Below are 20,341 nucleotides of genomic sequence, written 5' to 3'. Positions count from 1 at the left end.
CGGACTGTCCTGATGAGTGCAAGATGAAAAGCTTCAACAACATGTCTCTACTTTCAGCGATACTCAAATTACCATGTTGTTAAAAGGGTTCTTTGATGTGGTGACTTGACTTTCTGTGGCATGTTTAGTCCACATCTACCGTGCAAATACAGCACTTCTCACGTTCAAATGCAGTTCACTTGTGAAGCAGATGATGAAAGGCCGTTTCCATGAATCCAACAGCAGCAGCAACTGGGACAACAGCTTTTGGATTTCTGCCTTGAATCACCCTCACCTGAAGTTGCTGTGAAATTTGCACATAGATAACAGCGTGCACCATAAGCCTCCATGTTATTTTGAAAGAAATTCTTGAGTCAAAGAGTTCACAATAATTCAATGAGGAATAAAACTGAAAATAGTGTGACACAAATGTTTGGTTTATTACAGCTGACTAAAAGTCCTGTATAGGTTTCCTTAATTGCACGTTTTTACTGTTACAGTTCTCCAAAAGAGGAAAGGAGCTTGCAATTGACGATGCAAGAGGTTACTGCCTTACCTTTCTCAGATCAACACGAGCAGTTAGGTTTCTGCCCCCTTGAACACAACCAGTCTTACGGATTAATAATGGATTTGAACAGCAGCCCCAGTAAGTGTGGAGATGCTTCTCGACTGCTCCTGGACCCCTCCTCCTGCATTGCAAGGTATCCTCCAGAGAGAAGGCCAGAAAGGCAGCTGAACACTGATATTGAGGGCACATTGTGGGGTAAAGAGTTTATGGACAAGACCTGCTTAACCAGGGCCAAGTCAAACCCCTTTTCTGCCACAAGCCACAATATTGAACATCCCACAGAATCGTTTGAAGTTAAACAATGCAACTTCTTTGCTTCTATGGAAGATCTGCTGAGTGCCTCTTCCTGTGGTTCTTCCTCATCCAAATCGAACAGTTTACAGACTGCAGGGAAGGCCTGGAATTCCTGTCACTGGGAATCTGCTCAGGAAGACAGCACCAATGTTCTTGAAGACCCAGAAAAGCAATGCTTCATGCACTTCAGTTCCCCTGTCCAATTCCTCTCCACTTATTTCACTGAAGATCCCTATTTCTCCCCTCCCAACTCAGCACAGCTCCAACCACGAGAAGACAATGCTCTCTCCTGCCTGGATTCTCCTTGCCGATACCTAGATAAACTGATTCCAGCCCAGTGTCGGTCTCAGAACGATTACTGTGAGCTGCCACCTTTCCCGAAGTACATGGAACCTGCTCTGGCCCAGCCAGCAGAAGAAGGAGAATATTGTCACAGCTTTGGTAAAGTAAAGGAAAATAGTAAGTTTGAAAGGCAGTTGCAACACTGCAAATGCAAAGCTGGCATTGGTAAAAGTGACTGTGTAGTTGTTGGATTGCCAAAAAACCCAAGTGCTTCAGCAATGTCCATTCGGGAGGGAAACCTGTCATTCTTGCCTGCTATGGCTTAATGTGATTGACTCTTAACTGACCTCTGAAACAGCCTAGCAAGTCAATCATTTGCATAAAACCACTACAGTACTGTGTGAGCACCTTCACCACACAATTACAGAGGCGTCAGCCATGGGTAACACTCACACTTCTGAATCCAAAGGGTGTGCATTATGACACTTGAGCACATAATCCAGACTGCACTGTCAGAGGTGCCGTCTTTCAGATGAAATGTTAAACCAAGGCTCCATCTGCCCTCTCAGATGGACGTAAAAAAATCTCATTCCACTATTTTGCAGCAGAATTACTGCTACAAAAAGCACTTTATTGGCTGTAAAGCAGAGTGGGAGGTTCTGGGGTCGTGAAAGGTGCTCTAGAAATGCAAGTTCATCACCTTCTCAAGGAAGAACTAGAGGTGGGCAAGAAATGCCTCGCCAGCAACACCACAACCTGAGAATGAATGGGAAGGAACCAAACGGAGTAAATATTTCAGGCTTATTTCCTGCACCCCACCTCTTCCTGGCTCTTCCCCCCCTCTGACATCCTGAACCCTTTCTCTGACCTCGCATTCTGTGCCTTTGGCAATTCCTTTACACAAATGAACAAAAACAATGACAAATGAAAGAAAGAATGAAAAGAACTTGCATTTATATAGTGCCTTTCACGACCTCAGGATATCCCAAAATGCTTCAGAGCCAATGGAGTATTTTTGAAGTGTACACATTGTTGTATTCTAGGAAACGACTCAATGACCCAATTTTCAGCTACAAGAAGTTCCAATTTTAACGTAGGCTCTTGTGGAGGGCTGGGAATTAATATATAAATAATATATTAATGGCAGCTCAAGTTGTGCCACATCCAGTCAGTGGGGAGAAGGCACATCACCTATTTAGGATAATGCACTTGTGTGAACAGAGCAGCATATGAAATAGGAGCAGAATTAGACCATACGACCCCTCGAGTCTGCTCCGCCATTCAATACAATCATGGCCTCAACTCCACTTTCCTGCCCACTTCCCATATCCCATGATTCCCTCAGAGACCAAAAATCTGTCTTAAATATATTCAACGATGGAGTACCCACAACCCTCTGGGGAAGAGAATTCCAAAGCTTCACAACCCTCTGAGTGAAGAAATTTCTCCTCATCTCAATCCTAAATAATTGACCCCTTATCCTGAGAGTATGCCACTGTGTTCTAGATTCCCCCAACCCCTCAATGTCATTCTTCTAAACTCCTGAGTATAGGTCCAATTTACTCAGTCTCTCATCAGAGGACGACAACCCTCTCATCCGTGGAACCAATCAAGTGAACTTTCGTTGTACTGCCTCCAAGGCAAGTATCAAGGGGAGGTGATGGCGTAGTAGTATTGTCACTGGACTAGTAACCCAGAGTATTGCTCTGGGGACATGGGTTCAAATCCTACCACAGCAGAAGATGGAATTTGAATTCAATTAATAAATCTGAAATTAAAAGCTAGTCTAATGATGACCATGGAACCATTGTCAATTGTTGTAAAAACTCTTTCTGCTTCACTAATGTCCTTTAGGGAAGGAGATCTGCTGTTCTTACCTGGTCTGGCCTACACGTGACTCCAGACCCACAGCAACGTTGTTGATTCTTAGATGTCCTCTGAAATGGCCTAGCAAGCCACTCAGTTGTATCAAACCGCTATGAAGTCAACAAAACAGAATGGAGCCGGCATCGACCTAGGCACTGGAAACGACAATGGCAAACCCAGCCCTGTTGATCCTGCAACATCCTCCTTACTAACATCTGGGAGTTTGTGCCAAAGTGGGGAGAGCTGTCCCACAGACTAGTCAAGCAACAGCCTGACATAGTCATGCTCACGGAATCATATCTTTAAGATAATGTCCCAGACACTGCCATCACCATTCGCGGGTACATCCTGTCCCACCAGCAGGACAGACCTAGCAGAGGCACGGTGGTATGCAGTCGGGAGGGAGTTGTCCTAGGAGTCCTCAACATCGATTCCAGACCCATGAAGTCTCATGGTGTCAATTCAAACATGGGCCAGGAAACCTCTTGTTGATTACCATCTATCGCCCTCCCTCAGCTGATGACTCAGTATTCTTCCATGTTGAACACCACTTGGAGGAAGCACTGAGGGTGGCAAGGGCACAAAATGTACTCTGGGTGGGGGACTTCAATGTCCATCACCAAGAGTGGCTCAGTAGTACCACTACAGGCCAAGTCCTAAAGAACATAGCTGGTAGACTGGGTATGCGGCAGGTGGTAAGGGAACCAACAAGAGGGAAAAACATATTTGACCTCGTCCTCACCAATCGACCTGTCGCAGATGCATCTGTCTATGACAGTATTGGTAGGAGTGACCACCGCACAGTCCTTGTGGAGACGAAGTCCCGCCTTCACATTGAGGATACCCTCCTTTGTGTTGTGTGGCACTACCACTGTGCTAAATGGGATAGATTTTGAACAGATCTAGCAATGCAAAACTGGGCATCCATGAGGCGCTGTGGGCCATCAGCAGCAGCAGAGTTGTACTCAACCACAATCCGTAACCTCATGGCCCAGCATATCTCCCACTCTATCATTACCATCAAGCCAGGAGACCACCTTTGGTTCAATGAAGAGTACAGAAGGGCATGCCAGGAACATGCCTGAGGCATACCTCAAAATGAGGTGTCAACCTGGTGAAGCTACAACCCAGGACTACTTATGTGCCAAATTGCGTAAGCAGCATGCGATACAGAGCTAAGCAATCCCATAACCAACAGATTAGATCTAAGCTCTGCAGTCTTGCCATGTCCAGCGTGAATGGTGGTAGACAATTAAACAACTAACTGGAGGAGGAGGCTCCACAAATATCCCCATCCTCAATGATGGGAGAGCCCAGCACATCAGTGTGAAAGACAAAACTGAAGCATTTGCAACAATCTTCAGCCAGAAGTGCCGAGTTGATGATCCATCTCGGCCTCCTCCTGACGTCCCCAGCATCATAGGTGCCAGACTTCAGCCATTTCAGTTCACTCCGCGTGATATCAAGAAACGACTGATGGCACTGGATACTGCAAAGGCTATGGGCACTGACAATATTCCGACAATAGTACTGAAGACCTGTGCTCCAGTACTTGCCGCACCCCTAGCCAAGCTATTCCAGTGCAGCTACAACACTGGCATCTACCCTGCAATGTGGAAAATTGCCCAGGTATGTCCTGAACAAAAAGCAGGACAAGTCCAACCCAGCCAATTACCGCCCCATCAGTCTACACCCAATCATCAGTAAAGTGATGGAAGGTGTCATTGACAAGTGGCACTTGCTTAGAAATAACCTGCTCAGTGACGCTCAGTTTGGGTTCCACCAGGGCCACTCAGCTCCTGACCTCAATATAGCCTTGGCTCAAACATGGACAAAAGAGCTGCACTCAAGAGGTGAGGTGAGAGTGACTGCCCTTGACATCAAGGTAGCATTTGATTGAGTATAGCATCAAGGAGCCTTCGCAAAACTGGAGTCCATGAGAATCAGGGAGAAAACTCTCTGCTGGTTGGAGTTATACCTAGTGAAAAGGAAGATGGTTGTGGTTGTTGGAGGTCAATCATCCCAGCTCCAGCACATCACTGCAGGAGTTCCTCAGGTATCCTAGACCCAACCATCTTCAGCTGCTTCATCAATGACCGTCCTTCAATCATAACGTCAGAAGTGGGGATGTTCGCTAATGATTGCATAATGTTCAGCAACATTCGCGACTCTTCAGATACTGAAGCAGTCCGTGTAGAAATGCAGCAAGACCTGGACAATATCCAAGCTTGGGCTGATAAGTGGCAAGTAACATTTGCACCACACAAGTGCCAGGCAATGGCCATCACAAACAAGAGAGAATATAACTATCTCCCCTTGACATTCAATGGCAATACCATCACTATCAACATCCTAGGGGCTACCATTGACCAGAAACTGAACTGGAGTAGCCATATAAACACTGTGGCTACAAGAGCAGATCAGAGGCTAGGAATCCTGCGGCGAGTATCTCATCTCCTGACTCCCCAAAGCCTGTCCACCATCTTCAAGGCACAAGTCAGGAGTGTGATGGAATACTCTCCACTTGCCTGGATGGGTGCAGCTCCAACACTCAAGAAGCTCAACACCATCCAGGACAAAGCAGCCCACTTGATCATCACCCCATCCACAAACATTCACTCCCTCCACCACCAGTGCACAGTGACGTCAGTGAATACCATCTACAAGATGCAATGCACCAAGGCTCCTTAGACAGCACCTTCCAAACCCGCGACCTCTACCACCTAGGAGGACAAGGGCAGCAAATGCATTGGGAACACCACCACCTGCAAGTTCCCCTCCAAGCCACTCACCATGCTGACTTGAAACTATAACATCGTTCTTTCACTGTCACTGGGTCAAAATCCTGGAACTCCCTTCCGAACAGCACTGTGGGTGCACCTACCCCACATGGACTGCAGCAGTTCAAGAAGGCAGCTCACCACCACCTTCTCAAGGGCAATTAGGGATGGGCAATAAATGCTGGCCTAGCCAGCGATGCCCACATCCCATGAATGAATAAATTTTAAAAAAAACCTTCACTAGATATGGAGACCAAAACTGCACCCAGTACTCCAAGTGTGGTGTCACCAACGCCTTATACAATTGCAGCAAGACTTCCTTATTCTTGTACTCCAATCCCCTTGCAATAAAGTGTGAATGAATTTTAAACCCCATTCACTTGCTTTATCTCTGCCCTGACGTCTTGTTTAGCTCTCGGGATCTTTGTGGCTTAATTCTGTCCATTTTCGTTGCTGATTTCCTTTGTTGGCGGGTGGTGGGTGTGGGGGAATCTTGAGCACACATTGGGAAATTGGTAAAACCTGAAAACAGTGCAGCAATTTGAGTCGTACTGTTTACATATTACTTCCCAAACACCTCATGTCGATGCAAATTGGGTCATTCAGAACATGTGGTCAGAGGGAAGAATTAAACTGGTTGGTGTTGAGAATGAAGCTTCACCTCATGTTCACTGCATAGGGATATAGGAACAGAAGGAGGCCATTCAGCCCCTCGAGCCTGTTTCTGCATTCAGTTAGATCTGAGGGAGTGCTGCACTGTCGGAGATGCTATAATTTGAATGAGATGTTAAAGCGAGACCGTGACTGCCTTTCAGATGGATATAAAATATTCCATGGCACTGTTGAACATAGGGCAGGGAAGTTCTCCCCAGTGCCTATGTTTTCTCTGGATTTGACAATTCCAATGCACCCCTGGCCAGCCACCCACACTCTCCCTCTGTAACGACACATGGAGTACTGCGTACAGTTTTGGTCTCCTTATTTAAGAAAGGATATACTTGCATTGGAGGCAGTGCAGAAAAGGTTCATTAGGTTGATTCTTAGGATGAAGGGGTTGCCTAATGATGAAAGACTGAGCAAGTTGGGCCTCTACTCATTAGAGTTTAGAAGAATGAGAGGTGATCTTATTGAAACATGTAAGATTCTGATGAGGCTTGACAGGGTAGATGCTGAGAGGATATTTCCCCTCGTGGGGGAAATCTGGAACTAGAGAACACAGTTTCAGAATAAGAGATCTCCCATTTAAGTCAGAAATGAGGGGGAATTTCTTCTATCGGAGGGTCGTTAATCTTTGGCATTCTCTACCCCAGACAGCTGTGGAGGCTGAGTGAATAGATTCAAGGCTGAGACGGATTTTTGAACTATATGGAGGTCAATAATGATTGGAACTGGCAAGAAAGTGGAGTTGAGGCCAAAATCAGATCAACCATGATCTTATTGAATGGCTGAGCAGGCTTGATGGGCCGAATGGTTGTTATAAACTTGAGATTTTCCAAATCTCAGCTTCCCGTGTCCTAACTGGCATCAAGTCCCATTCTTATTCAATGGCGGAGCAGGCTTGATACCCCTTTGCTCGCTGATCTTTATTGTTTCCCAGTTAAGCAATGCCTTGATTTTAAAATGCTCATCCTTGTTTCCAAATCCCTCTTTGGCCTCACCCCACCCTATATGTGTAACCTCCTCCTCTTCCTCCTCCCAAGATCTCTGTGCCTTTCCAATTGTGACCTCTTGAGCATCCCTGATTTTAATTGCTCCACCATTGGTGGCCCTGCCTTCAGCTGCCAAGACCCTAAGCTCTGGAATTCTCCCCCTAGACCTTTCCACCTCTCTCCTCCTTTCAGATGTTCCTTAAAACCTATCTTTTTGACAAAGCTGTTGGTCACCTGTCCTAATATTTCCTTATGAGGCTTGGTGTTAAATTTTGTTTGATAATTGTTCCTGTGAAGCACCTTTTTACTATGTTAAAGATGCTATATAAATGCAAGTTGTTGCTTTTTTTGTTGTTGGTGTGCTGGCCAATAATAATCACTTAACCAACATCATTATAACAGATTATCTGGATGTTATCACATTATTGTTTGTGGGATCTTGCTGTGTGCAAATTGGCTGCCACGTTTCCCACATTACAACAGCAATTACTCTTCAAAAGTACTTTATTGGCTGACATCCTGGGGCCATCAAAAGCGCTATGGAAATGCAAATCTTTTTTCTGTTCTGTAATTTTCCTGATACTCCATTATCACTAACTGCAGATCTTTGCAACGTTAGCACAGAAGATTTACAATCTGAACGCTCTTAACTCGCCACAGCGTGCAACTGGAGAGATGATGATGGTGCAGTTGGTGGGAAGTTGGGAATGGTGCACTGCGCCTGCGCTGAGTTGTGTTCAGCATGGCACCCTCTGAGCTGGGGGCCCTCGATGTTATAACTGGTAGAGCAGAATTACCCATCACTGCGCTGAGCTCAAATGGTCAAAAACCTTCCTTGATATGATCTCATTGAATCTGTGCAGGTTTCAGAGATTGGTGGTTCTTCTGCAAAGCTTGCACTTTGGTTAAGTGTTGACGCAAATAAATTCTCCCTTTCATTTCGGTTTCCCAGATTCCGATGAAGAAATTCCTCCTCCTCTGCCAGAGAGAACTCCTGAATCCTACATCCTGCCAGATGACCCCGGTAAGTGCATCTCTGATCTCTCCTGAGGATTCAGGTCGCAACTTGGAGTGGGAGCCACTCTGAGGAATTTCCAGGTCATAGAGGTCCAAATTAGAACCAGGAAAGTTCTGGAATGAATGCAATTTTGTTCATTTACCCCCAAGTGAAAAACTGCCTCACAACTCACCCTGCAAATGCACAATAAAATAGGTTAAAAAAAGTAGTCTCCTCCCACCACAATAAACCCAACCTTGCAACTAGCGTCTTTCATTAATTAAACACGATGTTGTACAGACTGGGAGCAGAGCTAATTATTCCCTGGTTTACTTTCCTCTGATACAGAGCCTATACTAGTACCTGCAGCATCTCTGAAAATCGGAACATCTTCAGAATGGAGTGGATCCACTGAGCCCAGGACCTTCTTAGAATCCGTTAACATGAAGACACGGAGTAAGGTATCGAACGTCAAGATACAAACTTACAGAGTCTTGCTGACGTGGACGACAGAGCAACAGGCTTGGGCAGGCAAATCATGACCTTTGTACACGGTCACGGGGTAGAAACTAGAATGCCTTGCATTTGTTTCTTGAGGATGTAAAACGGGAGTCACCCTGACCGATTTAGCAATGGGACGTCCCACAACCAATCTGTACGAAAGCTTAGGCCACTAGGAAATTTGTCAGGTCTTTTCTTTAAGGCTTCTCAGGAAGCTGCCAAGAATGAGGTTGGGCCCCTTGTGTATATATAAATGAGGGGGACTAACACCTGTTCAAGGACCCCTCTGAGAATTCTGTTTGCAATGAGCAGAGCTGACACCGGTCCTGTTAGCACCCAATCTCATCACATCTGTCCAATTCAGGCCTCGCTGGGTGATTATCATCCATCCAGAGTATTTGTTGGGGACAGTGTAGAGGGAGCTTTACTCTGTATCTAACCCCGTTTTTTTACTCTGTATCTAACCCCGTGCTGTACCTGCCCTTGGAGTGTTTGATGGGACAGTGAAGAGGGAGCTTTACTCTGTATTTAAGCTGTGCTATGCCTGTCCTACCTACTTCAACCTTCACAGTGCCACCCACTTCTGTGCTCACCTCACCCCACTGCCGCTGAAACCTCCCCAACCACGTTTTCACTAGTCCAGACTCAGCATCTCCAATGCTCTCCAAATCTCCGAGCACCTACATCTTGCCTGAGCTGAGTTGCGCTGACCCATTAGCCCAGGTCTCGTTGGCTATCACCAATTTCTGTGTCCTCCGATGTGATACATTCAAAATCGCTGGTCTTATTTACCAATTTCTCCTTAGCCCCACCCCACCTCTACACACTCCTCCTGCCTGTCTGGAACCTCTAACCCTCCTCTTGACACACATCATGTGGAAATCCCTTTCTATACTCTCCCTCCACTCTCCTTCTCATCCTGCCTTTGTGATCCACACTCTGCCCTGCACCTCTCTTTTAATGTAACACTGTACTTTCTCTGTACCTGACCTCTCCAGTCCAGTCTGTCTGTGGGGAACTAACTCTGGTGCTTCAGTAAAATTCTATTTATTTCACTGCATCATTAGCAAATCAATGAAACGATATTCATGATTCATTGCATTGTGTCTTTTGCAGAGTTTAAAATTGAGAGCCTTTAGGATGGGTGAGTGTTTCAATTCTAATGACTTTGAATATTTTTAATGTTATAAATAGTTATTCAATTCAACTTTTTTCTGCCTGAATAGTTTCCCCCAAACTATGAAAATTGTGTCGTTACTGATCATATTAATAACTATTAATCATGCCAGTTACTTTAGTAGCTATTAATCATGCAAATAATTCTAGTAGCTATGTTAGTCACTCTATGTTATGAGATCTTTTTGGCCATTTTCCCGCAGACCAGATTAGGAAGAGAGTTACTTTCATGTTGGACTTTTTAAAAGTCTGTACAATACAGGCAAGTTTCCCAGATTGAGAGGAACAGTCACAGTCGTGCCTGGTTTATATTAAAGGGATTCTCCGTTAGCTTCAAGTAGCACATACTGGGAATCTGGGATATTCCGCACACAGTTTTCCACATAACTGCATGAAACATTTCCAAATTTCCGTTTTTTTTTCATTTGTTCATGAGATGTGGGCGTTGTAGTGGGAGAAACACACTGTTGATTCAGTCCCGTCCCTCCACAGATCACCTAACATATCATTTTAAACTTACCAACTTAAAAAAAGCACAGCCAAATTGACCATCTATTAACCCCCGAATGAGGCAAACCAAACCAGGTGTCTTTAGATCAACAAATTAACTGTTTAATTAGAAAAACTAAATTCTTAAACACTACAAAGATATAAACAACATTGAAAATAGAGACATTAGTGTCCTTGCATATTTGAGCTCCTGCCAAAGTGAAATCTTCCAGTGTGGAATAGTTTAAGGTTGCTTGAAGTCCTCACAGCCGTCCGATGGGGAGGAAAAAAGGTTCTTCAACAGTAGAACAGTCCGTAGTCTAGTTCAGCAGTTGAATTGATGCTCTTCTTTTCCTGTGATGAATTTCAACAATTACAGTTCAGTAGTTAAAAGTATTTCGTTATTTTCTTTTAAGAAATTAACCAAGGGAGAGCTCTCATTTCCTTCAGTATATGCTGGTCCAGCTGTCTATCTTTGTATCTATTAACTGTGTCTCAAAAGCCAGTTTTTTCAGTTAGTTTCAAATGCCAACGGCAACAATATATCTCTCGATCCTAAGTCCCTGAATGGCCCTGAAAGTCCCCTAAGTATCCCAGGGCAATCAGAATGCACTCTTTGAATCACAGTCTCTGAGTGGCTGTATCCCGGGGCAACGAGAATGCATTCTTTGACTCAGTCTCTGGAGCAGTACTGCTCCTTTTCCAGCCTTAAAGGCACATCTCATTCTTCCTGGAAAAAAAACTACAGGATCACAATACTAGCTAGGCCAGCATTTATTGCTTATCCCTAATTGCCCTTGAGAAGTGGTGGTGATCTGTCTTCTTGAACTACTGCAGTCATTGGGGTGTAGGTACACCAACAGTGCTGTTAGGAAGGGAGGTTTTATTTCTTTTCATAGACTTTGTAGCGGTTTGATACAACAGAATGGCTTGCTAGGCCATTTCAGAGTCAACCACATTGTTGTGGGTCTGGAGTCACATGTAGGCCAGACCAGGTAAAGACAGCAGATTTCCTTCCCTAAGGGACATTCGTGAACCAGATGGGTTTTTACAACAATCGACAATGGTTTCATGGTCACCATTAGACTAGATATTAATTCCAGGTTTTTTCACTATCTGCTGTGGTGGGATTCAAACCCATGTTCAGTCATTAGCCTGGGGCTCTGGGTTATTAGGTTAGTGAGATTACCACTACGCCACCGCCCCCCCATGCAGTCACAGTGAGGAAGGCTTCCCCCAGGACCACAGTCAGGAAATTACCAATAGACATCTCATTCTAAGGTCATTGTCAAGAGTTTAGATTGGCCATTCTGTGTTAGAAATGTTTTGTCATGAGAGGTAGTTAGGTGATCCTCTCTCTCAGCAATGGGAGGCCGTGAATCACAGCAGTCGTGTGTACTGTGTACAAATGCACTGCAGCAACTCGCCAAGGCTTCTTTGACAGCACCTTTCAAACCTGCGACCTCTGCTACCAATAAGGTCAAGGGCAGCAGACACACGGGGACACCATAACCTGCAGGTTCCCCTCCAAGTCACACATCATCCTGATTTGGGTCTATATCCCCATTCCTTCACTTTTGCTGGGCCAAAATCCTGGAACTCCCTTCCTAACAGCACTGTGGGTGTACCTACCCCACATGGACTGCAGCGGTTCAAGAAGGCAGCTCACCCCCACCTTCTCAAGGGCAATTGGGGATGGGCAATAAATGCTAGCCTTGCCAGTGATATTCACATCCCAAGAATTAATTTTTCAAAATATAATATGGCACGATTGGTGTATTTTTATGTTTTGAGGAGAGTTGTTCCGGTCGCTGTATCATGCAAAATCAAGAATTCAATTGTCTTGAATCCGTTTAGTCTCACTGCTCATTGGAGCTCTCCCCACTATTAATTTTTAGATGATCCAATATTTTGGAGAGAGTGAGTGGAATGAATGAGGTGGGGCCCTTGTGGAAGATCAGCTAATGTCTAGCAAGATCTGGTGCTACAGGTTTATGTCATTATTTTTCTTTTGCCAACTTACTCACAGACCTTACCTCTCCTATAGAAAGAAAATGTGAGTCGTTATCGCTTCCAAATTCAATCAGTGAGTATTATTCTCTCTCCTTTTGACCATCTCCCCAACATTCTCAAATAAAAGTTGGCAGTGTCCAATCACCGAGTTTCAAACTCACTCCCCGTGTTACAGAATAAAACTGGACAGACAAACCTAGCATCGACTCAGCACTGAACATGACAAAGGCAGACCCTGTCCAGTCAACACCGCAAAGTCCTCCTCACTAACATCTGGGGAATTGGGAGAGCTGTCACAAGCAACAGCCTGACATAGTCATACTCATCGAATCATACCTTAAAAGGTCCCAGACTCCTCCAACACCATCCCTGGGTATGTCCTGTCTCACCGGCAGGACAGACCGACCAGAGGTGGTGGCACATTGGTATACAGTCAGGAGGGATTGGCCCCGGGAGTCCTCAATGTTGACGGTGTTACCACCTACTGCCCTCCCTGAGCTGATGAATCAGTACTTCTCCATATTGAACACCGCTTGGAAGAAGCACTGAGGGTAGCAAGGGCACAGAATATACTCTGCATGGAGGACTTCAATGTCCATCACCGAGTAGCCTGGTAGCACCGCTACTGACTGAGCTAGCCTAGTCAGTGGGGATACAGGCTGCGGGGGCAGGGGTGGGTGTACCAACTCCAAGCACTGACCATATTTATGCTACATATTTGGGGAGGAGAAACTGACTGAATTCCCTCGTCTCTCTCTCTCTCTATGAGCTTGCTGGCAGGATATGAACTCGATCACAGAATTGTCCTCTCTGAAATTCTTCAACCAGCCTCATGTTTCCAAAGGCATTTTGTTTCTCAGTAAATTAATTTCTACAACATAAAGAAACCAGACAAATACACAGCCCACTGTCGGCAAATGGTTTAACCAGTCGGGATAGTCAACATTCGTATCCCAGTGTATCCCAGTAATTCCCTGGTTATGTGTCCTTTTGTATCTTGGTGTCTTTCAGTGATTCTCCCAGTGAGTCTCCTGGTATTTGTCCCATTGTCCCGGTGATTCTCCCAGTGAGTCTCCTGGTGGTTGTCCCATTGTCCCGGTGATTCTCCCAGTGAGTCTCCTGGTGGTTGTCCCATTGTCCCGGTGATTCTCCCAGTGAGTCTCCTGGTGGTTGTCCGATTGTCCCGGTGATTCTCCCAGTGAGTCTCCTGGTGGTTGTCCTATTGTCCCGGTGATTCTCCCAGTGAGTCTCCTGGTGGTTGTCCCATTGTCCCGGTGATTCTCCCAGTGCGTCTCCTGGTGGTTGTCCCATTGTCCCGTTGATTCTCCCAGTGAGTCTGCTGGTGGTTGTCCTATTGTCCCGGTGATTCTCCCAGTGAGTCTCCTGGTGGTTGTCCCATTGTCCCAGTTATTCTCCCAGTGAGTCTCCTGGTGGTTGTCCCATTGTCCCGGTGATTCTCCCAGTGAGTCTCCTGGTGGTTGTCCTATTGTCCCGGTGATTCTCCCAGTGAGTCTCCTGGTGGTTGTCCCATTGTCCCGGTGATTCTCCCAGTGCGTCTCCTGGTGGTTGTCCCATAGTTCCGTTGATTCTCCCAGTGAGTCTGCTGGTGGTTGTCCTATTGTCCCGGTGATTCTCCCAGTGAGTCTCCTGGTGGTTGTCCCATTGTCCCGGTGATTCTCCCAGTGAGTCTCCTGGTGGTTGTCCCATTGTCCCGGTTATTCTCCCAGTGAGTCTCCTGGTGGTTGTCCCATTGTCCCGGTGATTCTCCCAGTGAGTCTCCTGGTGGTTGTCCCATTGATTCTCCCAGTGAGTCTCCTGGTGGTTGTCCGATTGTCCCAGTGATTCTCCCAGTGAGTCTCCTGGTGGTTGTCCCATTGTTCCGTTGATTCTCCCAGTGAGTCTGCTGGTGGTTGTCCTATTGTCCTGGTGATTCTCCCAGTGAGTCTCCTGGTGGTTGTCCCGTTGATTCTCCCAGTGAGTCTCCTGGTGGTTGTCCGATCGTCCCAGTGATTCTCCCAGTGAGTCTCCTGGTGGTTGTCCCATGGTCCCGGTGATTCTCCCAGTGAGTCTCCTGGTGGTTGTCCCATTGTCCCGTTGAGTCTCCTGGTGGTTGTCCCATTGTCCCGGTGATTCTCCCAGTGAGTCAGCTGGTGGTTGGCCCATTGTCCAGGTGATTCTCCCAGTGAGTCAGCTGGTGGTTGTCCCATTGTCCCGGTGATTCTCCCAGTGAGTCTCCTGGTGGTTGTCCCATTGTCCCGGTTATTCTCCCAGCAAGTCTCCTGGTGGTTGTCCCATTTTCCCGGTGATTCTCCCAGTGAGTCTCCTGGTGGTTGTCCCGTTGATTCTCCCAGTGAGTCTCCTGGTGGTTGTCCGATTGTCCCGGTGATTCTCCCAGTGAGTCTCCTGGTGGTTGTCCCGTTGATTCTCCCAGTGAGTCTCCTGGTGGTTGTCCGATTGTCCTGGTGATTCCAGGTTGTAACTTTCTGCCTCCTTATTTATTAAGTGTGACTGTTTCTTCATTTTACCTGCAGCTTTGCCACAACCTGCATCTAGCCCAACTTCATCACCCGAGATCCAGAATCCTGGATCATCAGCTGATCCCAACAAGCCCTTCGCAAGGAGCAAGGTGAGGAAGATCCGTCTGTTCAATGACCGTGTTTAATCCTTGTCTAGAGATAGAGTCCTGGCATCAGCACTGAATATATATATATAAATCAGTTATAGCAAAGGATGTTTAACTGACATTTTACTTTCTGTGTCATTTGTGGAGGTTTTGCTTTCCAAGTATTTTGTGACAACAAGTAGCAGTTGGGGAAGTGGTTTCAGGAACTGTTTTCAGGTTGCGCATAATGAGAAAGCAGAAATAAATTAGAATTATTTGAATTTTAAAAACAGGCCATTCGGCCCAGCTGGTGTTTATGCTCTACATGAGCCTCCCCCCCCCCCTCCCCCACCTACTTCATCTAATCCTATCAGCATAACCTTCTATTCCATTCTTCCTCATCTATTTATCTAACTTCCCCTTAAATCCATCTCTGCTATTCACCTAACCCTGTAGAAGCGAGTTCCACGTTCGTAACGTAACCAGTCATTACCTCAGCCTGGGCCCCTCATACTGCCAAACTTAGCAACCTGTCCCCAGTCAGCCAACTCAGTAACATGATCAGACCGTGACTAAGCTTAAACTAAAATACCTTTCAAAAGAAAACAAAGGAATAATGGTGTCACTGCATTGCTGCAGTGACTGGAAAACTCTACATTTAAAGTCTGGTTTGGCAGTGTGGAGACACTGTAAAGTTTACAATGCTGTTAAGACTCATACTTCCACAGAACTTTATATGTAATAAGTACATCAACAGAGTGCAGTAGTATACTGTAGTATGTTACTAAACTAGCAATCCAGAGAACCCGAGTTCAAATCCCACCATGCCTGTTTTAAAAATCTGGAAATAAACTGGCCCAATAATGTCTTGCAGGGAAGGATAGCTGCAGTCCTTGCCAGCTCTGGGCCTATATGTGACTCCAGCCCCACAGCAATGTGTTTGACTCTTAACCACCCTCTTACATTGTTATATTAAACCTTCAAGAAAAAGGCTCTTTCAAAGAACCGGCACGAAGGGCTGAATGGCCTCCCATGCTGTATCATTCTAAGATCCATCACCAGCTACACAAGGACAGCTGGAGATGGACAGTAAATGCTGGCCTTGCCACTGACACCCCAACCTGAGCATCCTCTGTGGGATTTGAACTCATATTCATTGGAACACCAACATTTGCCATACCTCATTGCCATGGCAGGATTTCTGAGTCGGGTTGCCAACTTTGGTTAGGTTTATTCCTGGAGGTTTTATCACATAAACCTCGGCCCTTCCACCCCGCCTCCGTCATTGGTCCATCCTCCAGACGCACTGTTCTCCCACAGCGAATTGGAAACAGACTCCTTGTTAACCAATTGGATTAATTAATGGCTGATCTGTTTCTGTCGATTCCGGGTACTGCCTGTGTGGAGTTTGCAAGTTCTCCCTGTGTCTGCGTGGGTTTTCTCCGGGTGCTCCGATTTCCTCCCACAAGCCAAAAGACTTGCAGGTTGATAGGTAAATTGGCCATTATAAATTGTCACTAGGTAGGTGGTAGGGAAATATAGGGACAGGTGGGGATGTTTGGTAGGAATATGGGATTAGTGTAGGATTAGTATAAATGGGTGGTTGATGTTCGGCACAGACTCGGTGGGCCGAAGGGCCTGTTTCAGTGCTGTATCTCTAATCTAAAAAGGTGTTTAAAATCCACTCCTAATGTCTTACTGAGTCGCTAACACGCTGGTGCCCAGTGCTGACTTGGCTGATCTCAGCAAGGTGGGAAGTGGAATCATAATTGGACTCAGTAAGTCTGGGCTAAGTAGAGGAGGGGGTGAAATGAGCCAGGGTTCCTGCTCCTGCTGCAGTGATCCATATTGGCAGTGAGCCTCTGGACAAGATCAGGACTGATGGTGAAGCTTCCCACAGTTGAACAGCTGACTGACATTCGTCATCTAGGGTATCAGAGGAAGATCCTGTTGCTCAGTAATGCTCACAATTTCAGGGCAGGAGGGACAGAAAAATAATAAACTGTTTTTTTTTAATACAATACTGCCGATGCTGGGAATCTGAAGTGAAAACAGAAAATGCTCAACAGGTCCGGCAACATCTGTGGAAAGAGAAATTGAGTTAACATTTCAGGTCAATGGCCTTTCATTAGAACTGGAAGATGTTCGAGATCAGTTAGAGATTAGCTAATCTCTATTATCATTCAATTCTGATAAAGGTCATCGACTTGAAACATTAACTCTGTTTCTCTCTTCACTGATGCTGCCGGTCCTGTTGAGTATTTATAGAATCATCGAATGTTACAGCACAGAAGGGGCCATTTGGCCCATCGTGCCTGTGCTGGCTATTTGAAAGAGCTATCCAATTAATCCCAATCCCCCTGCTCTTTCCCCATAGCCCTACAATTGTTTTCCCTTCAAGTATTTATCCAATTCCCTTTTGAAAGTTACTATTGAATCTGCTTCCACTGCCCTTTCAGGCAGCGTGTTCCAGATCACAACAACTCACTGTGTTTCGTTCATTCTATAAAGTGCATGTGAGGAACCTTTCAGTTCCAGCAGGTGGCATCTGTATAAAAGGAATATGTTTCACTCCCAGGAGTTGTAATCTAGGAACAGGAGGAGGCCATTCAGCCCCTCAAGCCTGTTCTGCCATTCAATTAGATCATGGCTGATCTGCACCTCAACTTCATTTACCTGTCTTTGCTCCATATCCCTTGATACTCTCACCCAGCAAAAAATCAATCAATCTCGGTCTTAAAAATTTCAGTTGATCCACAACCTTTTGGGGGAGAGACTTCCAGATTTCCACTCCCTTTTGTGTGAAGAAGTGCTTCCTGACATCATCCCTGAATGGCCTGGCTCGAATTTAAGATTACACCCCATGGTTTTGGATTCCCCCACCAGAGGAAATAGTTTCTTTCTGTATCCACTCTGTCGAAACCCTTTCTCATTTTAAGCACCTTATCAGATCATCCCTGTCACCACCAATAGTCAATCAGGTTCCTCTGTCCTCCATTTAGGCTTTCTAACAACACTGTGGACTGCAGTGGTTCAAGAAGGCAGCTCACCACCACCTTCTCAAGGGTAATTAGGGATGGGCAATAAATGCTGGTCTTGCTAAGGTCCTGCTAGGGCGGCACAGTGGCGCAGTGGTTAGCACCACAGCCTCACAGCTCCAGGGACCCGGATTCGATTCTGGGTACTGCCTGTGTTTGCAAGTTCTCCCTGCGACCGTGTGGGTTTTCGCCGGGTGCTCCGGTTTCCTCCCACAGCCTAAGACTTGCAGTTTGATAGGTAAATTGGCCATTATAAATTGCCCCTAGTATTGGTAGGGGAATATAGGGGATGTGGTCGGAATATAGGATTAGTATAAATGGGGTGGTTGATGGTAGGCACAGACTCGGTGGGCCGAAGGGCCTGTTTTAGTGCTGGATCAATAAATAAATAAACTCAGCACCCCTGTTAAAGAAGCTAGCAGCCAAACACCCTACGAGTTATTTCGAGTACAAACTAACTTTCAGTTCTCACTCCAGTCGGGTTACAGATTGTTGCTTCACTTCCCCAGGTTAGTTTCTCTAGCTGCTGTTGGTGGGAACATTGATTGAAATGACAAATAGATCTGTAATAATTCAGAGCATTGCACCAGCCCTTTCAAAGATCCTATTTGTGATTCTATGTCTCTCTCTCTGACTGTTTGCAGAGTATGAAAATTCTACGAGGCATGAAGAAGAGTAAGTGGATTATGTTCATAATGAAATTAATATTTGTGCCATTGAGAAATAAGGGGTAGAATTTTACTGGCCCTGTGGTGGTGGGAATGGGGGTGGGGAGGGGTTGGGGGGAAGGGTAGTGGGGCGGCTGGTGAAATAGTGGGCAGCCACGTCGGGATGGTTCCCCAATGCAGTCCTGTTGTTGGGGATGTTTCCTGGGTTGGCAGGGAAACAGGTTGGCTGCCTCCTGCATGGTGGCAGGCAGCTGAGTTGCATAATTAAGTCCCCAATTAGGGTCCATTTTTTAGGGCAGCCAGCATTTTGCCAGTGGCAGCTTGACCGCCTCACCACTTGGGGAGGCTGCCAGCTTTATGGAGGCGGTCTCCCTGCAGCAACCCAGGGGGCTTTAGAGCCAGAGGTTCCATGCCCGACAGAGGGGGCCACAGGCAGGAAAAGTAGCCCCTGTGGCCCCAACCACCCTCCCCCGGAGGGGTTTCCCCTCCACTCAGGCCTTCTGCCCTCGGCCATCCAGAATTTAAATTATACTCACCTCTCCGAGGGTGCCCCCACTTTGAGGCGTGCCCAAGGTTTCCTAGCTGCCTTAGTAGCACCCATCATTTTCAGTGGGGCTGCTGAGGCTTCAGAGCTGCCAGCCCTGTGATTGGACTAGCAGCATCAGGAGCCCACCCACCATGCCCGGAGGCAGCCAATTAGGAGACCGCCTCCAGTAAAATCGCTAAACCAGTCCCGCTGCCAACAAGTGTGGACTCGGGACCCCCAATTGGTCCCAATGTCGGAGTCCCAAAGCCAGTGGTAAAATTTATCCCAAGGTCAGAGAATCATACAGAGCAGGCCATTCGTTCCATTGTTCCTGTGCTGGCTCTTTGAAAGAGCTATCCAATTAGTCCCATTGCCTTGCTCTTTTCCCATTGCCCTGCAAATGTTTTTGTTTTCATATATTTATCTATGTGATGAAAGTTCCATCTGTACAAGACAGCAGACACAGACAGAACATCTGACATAGTCATTTTGAAGCATCACTGTACTTCTGAGATCAGGTTAATCTAACCCACCCCACTCTTGCCAGTGCACTGTCCATTTACCATTCTATCATGATGGAAAGTTGGTGACTGCATGATCTGTGTGTGGTCAATGTTAGTTGTTCACTCAGCAGGTGCTTGTAGGATTGTCCTTTGTGCAAAGTGGCTGCTTCGTTTGTAGTGGCTCTGTGGATTGTGCTCTCTCCTCTGAGTCAGTAGGTCGTGGGTTCAAGTCCCATTCCAGAGACTTGAGCACAAAACTCAAGGCTGACACTCCCAGTACAGTACTGAGGGAATGCTGCACTGTCAGAGGTACTATCTTTTGGGTGAGACATTAAACCGAGTACCCGTCTGTCCTCCCAGGTGGAAATAAAACATCCCATGACGCTATTCAAAGAAGAGTTCTGGCCGAT

The 20,341-nt window shown here is 46.2% G+C and overlaps 1 protein-coding gene across 3 annotated transcripts in view; it reads left to right on the top strand.

The window, feature by feature from the left end:
• Positions 1–20,341, top strand: part of LOC137383996 (tyrosine-protein phosphatase non-receptor type 22-like) — a 104,858-nt gene that overhangs the window by 81,030 nt on the left and 3,487 nt on the right. For 2 of the 3 annotated variants that reach the window (XM_068057518.1, XM_068057521.1), the window contains exons 13-19: positions 480–1,300; positions 8,371–8,442; positions 8,764–8,876; positions 10,033–10,060; positions 12,611–12,667; positions 15,126–15,220; positions 18,879–18,909. In XM_068057518.1, coding sequence (XP_067913619.1) covers positions 480–1,300; positions 8,371–8,442; positions 8,764–8,876; positions 10,033–10,060; positions 12,611–12,667; positions 15,126–15,220; positions 18,879–18,909 — 1,217 coding nt within the window. The remainder of the gene's footprint in view (positions 1–479; positions 1,301–8,370; positions 8,443–8,763; positions 8,877–10,032; positions 10,061–12,610; positions 12,668–15,125; positions 15,221–18,878; positions 18,910–20,341) is intronic. The other variant, XM_068057519.1, reaches the window with a different exon arrangement.

This window comes from Heterodontus francisci, chromosome 25 (genome assembly GCF_036365525.1).
Source record: "Heterodontus francisci isolate sHetFra1 chromosome 25, sHetFra1.hap1, whole genome shotgun sequence".
Lineage (NCBI taxonomy): Eukaryota > Metazoa > Chordata > Chondrichthyes > Heterodontiformes > Heterodontidae > Heterodontus > Heterodontus francisci.
The sequence above is the reverse complement of the archived record's forward strand: the minus strand, read 5'-3'. Positions and strand labels throughout refer to the sequence as shown.